The sequence below is a fragment of the Pieris brassicae genome, chromosome 10 (genome assembly GCF_905147105.1).
Source record: "Pieris brassicae chromosome 10, ilPieBrab1.1, whole genome shotgun sequence".
NCBI lineage: Eukaryota > Metazoa > Arthropoda > Insecta > Lepidoptera > Pieridae > Pieris > Pieris brassicae.
Window position 1 is genome coordinate 1,836,676 of NC_059674.1, and position 5,043 is coordinate 1,841,718.

Sequence of the window (5,043 nt, forward strand, 5' to 3'; positions counted from 1 at the left end):
CAAGTTTCATTCAACATAATATTATAATCTCATACTAATTTTAAGACTTATTAAATTTAGCTCACTCACTTGTAAGATCATTATTTATATTCAAGTAATATATCATTTCACCAATGTCAGTTGTCGAATTTAAAATTTTAAAAGTAAATGAAACAATAAAAAGTACATAATGTTTTTATTTTTTATTTTTGTACATAATGGCGGGAAATCGTGCTCTATTTTTTATGAATTTGTGACGCCTAGAGACAAAATGTTTATAGGAAATGACAGATGTAATATTTATTGATGTTTTGTTAGTATCGCTAATACGTTTTCAAACAATTTAAAGGTAATAAAAATATGGATAAGCAAGATATAAAAAATCGTAATGCTCTACTTTCGATTGCTAATGAAATTAAAAAGTGAGTATTTTGAATGAACTTATTACATTATATTTTGTTTATTTGTATCACATTAGTGATATGATCCTAGTTAGATAGATACACACAAAAATACAGACATAGAAAATGTGTATCAATAAGCCTTTAAAAAAATTACTACAAAGGACGTATACCGGATAAGCACGGTACGGTCGAGACATTGAGAGTTTCAATAATTTTTAAATACCGAGCAATTTTAAGTAAATTTTAAGCACTACAATTTGGTGTCGATGTGCTGCGATGACTGTCTTTTTGGGCGTCCTGTAGATCGTTTGCCCCCTGTAACATAAAATATACTAATGACCATTATAACGCAGAATTTTAATTTCATACAAATATTTTTATAGGTTTCATTTGGAACGAAACGTGCGTGATAAAAAACATTTAAATCCTATATTTGGTGAATTTCGATTGAACAAGACGAGTGTTAAAGCAAAGACAAAACTGTTAGCCACTCTCAAGAAGAAGTTGCATATTGCTTGTGGTAAGTATCTTGGCTTTAGAACGCAGTGCAAAACCCTGAAGTAAGATTGGTTCATTATTACTTAGAACCCGCTGACTGAAATCTCTAACGTCACATATTTGTTTTCATTTTGCTGTTAATCCTTCAAGATAAATACATAATAACGAATACGATCACAAGATATATATATATACACTCATCTATAAAGATTTTTTCTTTCATATTATTTCCTAGTATTCGCAAAGATGCTCCTGACAATCCATTCAAAGAAAGGAATAAATACTTATGAATTACATCAAGTTACTACCGTTAAACATCCCACGAATCCAGAATGTAACTCGCGTAAAATAAATCATAATTTCACATATTCTACACTTATTAATATGGCATATAACCAACTTTGTTCCAACAAAGACGAAAGCCGTGTACCAGAGATTGATAAATTAAAAGAAATTATTTGTCATTTGAATACCACAGCTACCATGCTAACCCAAGAAAAATCGAAATCTGAAAATCTGGAGAGAAAAAACAGATTTCTTGCAACGAAATTAATGCTGACTGAAAATCATCTACAAAATGTAATGAACCAAAACGACTTGTTTAAAAAGGAAAACCTTAAATTGGTTAAACTTATCAATTGCCAAAACGATTCAGCATTATACCCTAGCCCCAAATTAAATTCAGTTCTTTTAAATGGCCAACATAATATAAAATTATATTTATCAAATATGCAATCGTTGGTGTATGATCAAACGAACATGCTGAAAGAACTAGGGAGCTTGTCTAAAGATAATATATAATAAGGTAAGTAAGTATATAATAATTCTAATCTTAACTTCCAAGTCTTCAACAGTTTGCAGGAACGAACAGTTCAAGTTGTCATTTTACTTCAGCATTTGAAATTACCGCTTTTATAAACGTCACATTAATTGCCCTAATACTTATCCACTCACAGAATACAATAAGTCAGTCAATCAAATATAGTTGATACTGTCGAGTGTGTCAATTGTACAGTGTCTATAGTGCACTGCTGCACTTCAGAATTGAGCCTGTGGTTGTATTCGATATTTAACTCGGTTTAAATTTGAACTCAAAACTTTTTCAGCTAACTCAACCCAAAAACACTAACTTTATAAATAGATGTTCGCATGTTGAAGAATATTTTCTTCAAATTTCGATATCCTTACAATAACGGAATAAATAAAAGTTTTCTAAATTCACGGGAACTGCCAAAAATGTCTTTAGAAAAAGCCAAGCAAGTGGCTGCATACCGGGCAGTGGATGAATATGTAAAAGGTCACTGTGTTTTTGGAGTTGGAAGCGGTTCAACTGTTGTATACGCAGTACAACGATTAGCTGAGAGAGTGGAAACAGAAAACTTGAAGGTAATCTGTATACCAACCTCTTTCCAAGCAAAACAATTGATTATAAAATATAATTTAACTCTTGGAGAGTTGGAAACACACCCAAACATAGATGTAACAATAGATGGAGCGGATGAAGTAGATTCGAATATGACATTGATAAAAGGTGGAGGAGGGTGCTTACTTCAAGAAAAAATTGTTGCATCATGCTCAAAGAAAATGATAGTAATAGCGGACTACACCAAAGATTCTAAAAAACTTGGTGATAGATATAAAAAAGGAATTCCTATTGAAGTTATTCCTATGGCTTATGTTCCTATTAAAAATAAGGTTGTTGGAATGTTTGGTGGTGAGATAAAGCTACGCAGTGCAATAGCTAAAGCAGGGCCTGTTGTTACGGACAATGGAAACTTCATTTTAGACTGGATGTTTACAAATCAAGATTTAGATTGGGAAAAAACAAGCACTATCATAAAGTTGATGCCTGGTGTTGTTGAAATTGGTTTATTTGTTAAAATGTGTGAAAAGGCATATTTTGGCCAAGCAGAAGGCACTGTTATAGAAAGATCTGTTTAGATAGATAAATTTGTTATCTCAATGTTTTCTACCTTTTTATAAATTGTTTATAAGTGAACTTTTAAAGAAGTATTTAATGTATCTTTATTTACATTTATTAAATTTGTGGTACATTTTGTCTAAATAAAAAATATTTCAAGCGGTGTATTTTAATCTTCAATACAAGGACATGGAAATTGACTTAGTTATCAATAAAAACCTTGATTAAAATACACATTGTGGTTGCTGAAGTAAATCAATTAGTAACACACCTAAAACACTGATAATTTCATAAACATTTAATATCCAATATTTTATACAGAATCCAAAACTAAATTCAGTAGACATAGAAAATATTATCAGATCTAAATATGTATTCAAAAATTATAGAACCATTGTTAGTTTGCTGCTATCATTGCAAAGATAACTTATGTGACCTTAGTTTTTGTACATAAACAAAGATATTTTAGAATATATGTTTTTATTAGGCAAAGTCTTAACTAACCTTAAATAATAATTGTGCAAATAATACTGAATAAAAGACACATGTGATGTAATTCCTAATGTTTATAAAAAGGAAATTGACACACAAATATTTTTAATGTTTTTATAAATGAGAAATCACTAATATTTAAGTACAAGACAGATTTATCAATTAGACCAAGATTATTTGCTGGGAGACTGATTACACTAAAAAGTAGTGTAAAGTCAACTTCTATTTAAAAATCATAAATGGATATTAAGGCCTATTTTATTATGTAACTTAAAACTTTTGAACCTACTTGCATAAGCCAATCCACGAAGTCTTCTTTATCCTACCAAGAAATAAGTATAATACTAGGATTACCAGAATAACAAGCAATTAGAAGTATACAAAGATAAATAGACTATCTTAAAAATATAAATTGTGTAACAGAATTAACAGCAGTCTTAAATTGAGGTTGACTACATCGATTGAGAGATGTAATATACGCATTTGGAAATATAATTAAGAAATTTTTTAGTCTATTGTTTAACTTTATATTTTAGAGCTACCTTCATAGTTTTTTATTGAGCTCATTGAGTTCCATTCTGAATATTAACTTCGTATTTTTAAAACAACACATTACACTACCTACACATTTTAACTTAACAAATGGTTGGTAAGGAACCTTATTTACAGTATACATAGTATCTGCCACATAAAAACTAAAAGCTTTTGTGCACTTTCATAAAAATACTACACCTAATATAGACTAGTTTTCTTCATAATGCGTAAAAATTCTTCCTGATTTATTTCGCCATCACCATCCCGGTCTGCCTCATCTATCATTTCATGAAGTTCTTCGTCAGTTAAATTTTCACCTAATTCTTTTGCAACTCTTTTTAGGTTTTTAAAGGATATTTTTCCTGTAACACATGAGAAATAAAATACATGAGTAAAGACATTAGAATAAATAAAAGGATGGTCCCTTGATAAATTTCATTCCCACAGTAAGGAAAAAGGTATAGGAATAAAAAAAAGACCACATGTATTCATGAAATAAACCAATGGGTAAGCTAAGAAGCCATTAATTGATACATAGTTACTGTAAATAACAATTATAAAATTACCTGTTTCATCATCATCAAAAAGTTTGAATGCCTTCATTATTTCCTCCTTTGTATCTTTTTCAGCCATTTTAACTGTCATTAAATCTAAAAAATCATCAAACGAGACTTTTCCATCACCTTTATCTATTTCTGCAATCATTTTTTTTATTTCCTCTTTCTTTGGCTCAAATCCTAGAGCGCGTATAGCTACTTTTAATTCTTTAGTGTCGATTTTACCAGTATTTTCAGTATCAAATAGATCAAATGCTTCTTTAATATCCCTTTTCTGTTCTTCAGAAAGTTCAAATTTTGGTCCAGACTTTTTACGAACGGCAGTTGGTGCTTGATTATTAGAATTGTTAGTCTTTTTCGGTGGATTAGCTACCACAGTTGCCTAAAAATAACATTATAGAAATAATACACAAGACAACTCAATTCACTGCAACATCTTGACCCAGTTATATTGAATATTATATACCCAGTTATATTAAATAGCTTAGAATTGACAATTAATATATGTGAATAGCTAACTTAAAAAAATCAATAATTTGACCAGGAAAGGTATAACAAGAATACGCACCATGTCAAATACTAAGCAATATTCTTCTCTGGGTGATTTACTACTTTTCTAAAAATCTTAAAAAATAAATTTTCAGATATAAGTTTATTG

At 29.7% G+C, this 5,043-nt stretch overlaps 2 protein-coding genes across 3 annotated transcripts; one reads left to right on the forward strand and one right to left on the reverse strand.

Moving 5' to 3' along the window:
* Positions 1-276: 276 nt before the first annotated feature.
* On the forward strand, positions 277-2,976 carry LOC123715386 (ribose-5-phosphate isomerase). Of its 2 annotated transcripts, XM_045670373.1 has the most exons (4): positions 277-401; positions 767-903; positions 1,117-1,686; positions 1,988-2,976. In XM_045670373.1, exon 4 carries the CDS (start codon positions 2,031-2,033, stop codon positions 2,820-2,822), a length of 792 nt encoding a protein of 263 aa, XP_045526329.1. In that variant the 5' UTR covers positions 277-401; positions 767-903; positions 1,117-1,686; positions 1,988-2,030; the 3' UTR covers positions 2,823-2,976. The 2 variants fall into 2 exon arrangements, with proteins under 2 accessions (XP_045526329.1, XP_045526330.1); XM_045670374.1 differs by lacking the exon at positions 277-401 and having other exon boundaries at positions 771-903; positions 1,360-1,686.
* A 97-nt stretch (positions 2,977-3,073) lies between these two features.
* LOC123715387 (caltractin-like) lies at positions 3,074-5,043 on the reverse strand. Its single transcript, XM_045670375.1, has 3 exons — positions 4,954-5,043; positions 4,395-4,767; positions 3,074-4,190 (listed from the first exon to the last, which is right to left on the reverse strand). Exons 1-3 carry the CDS (start codon positions 4,954-4,956, stop codon positions 4,027-4,029), a joined length of 540 nt encoding a protein of 179 aa, XP_045526331.1. The 5' UTR covers positions 4,957-5,043; the 3' UTR covers positions 3,074-4,026.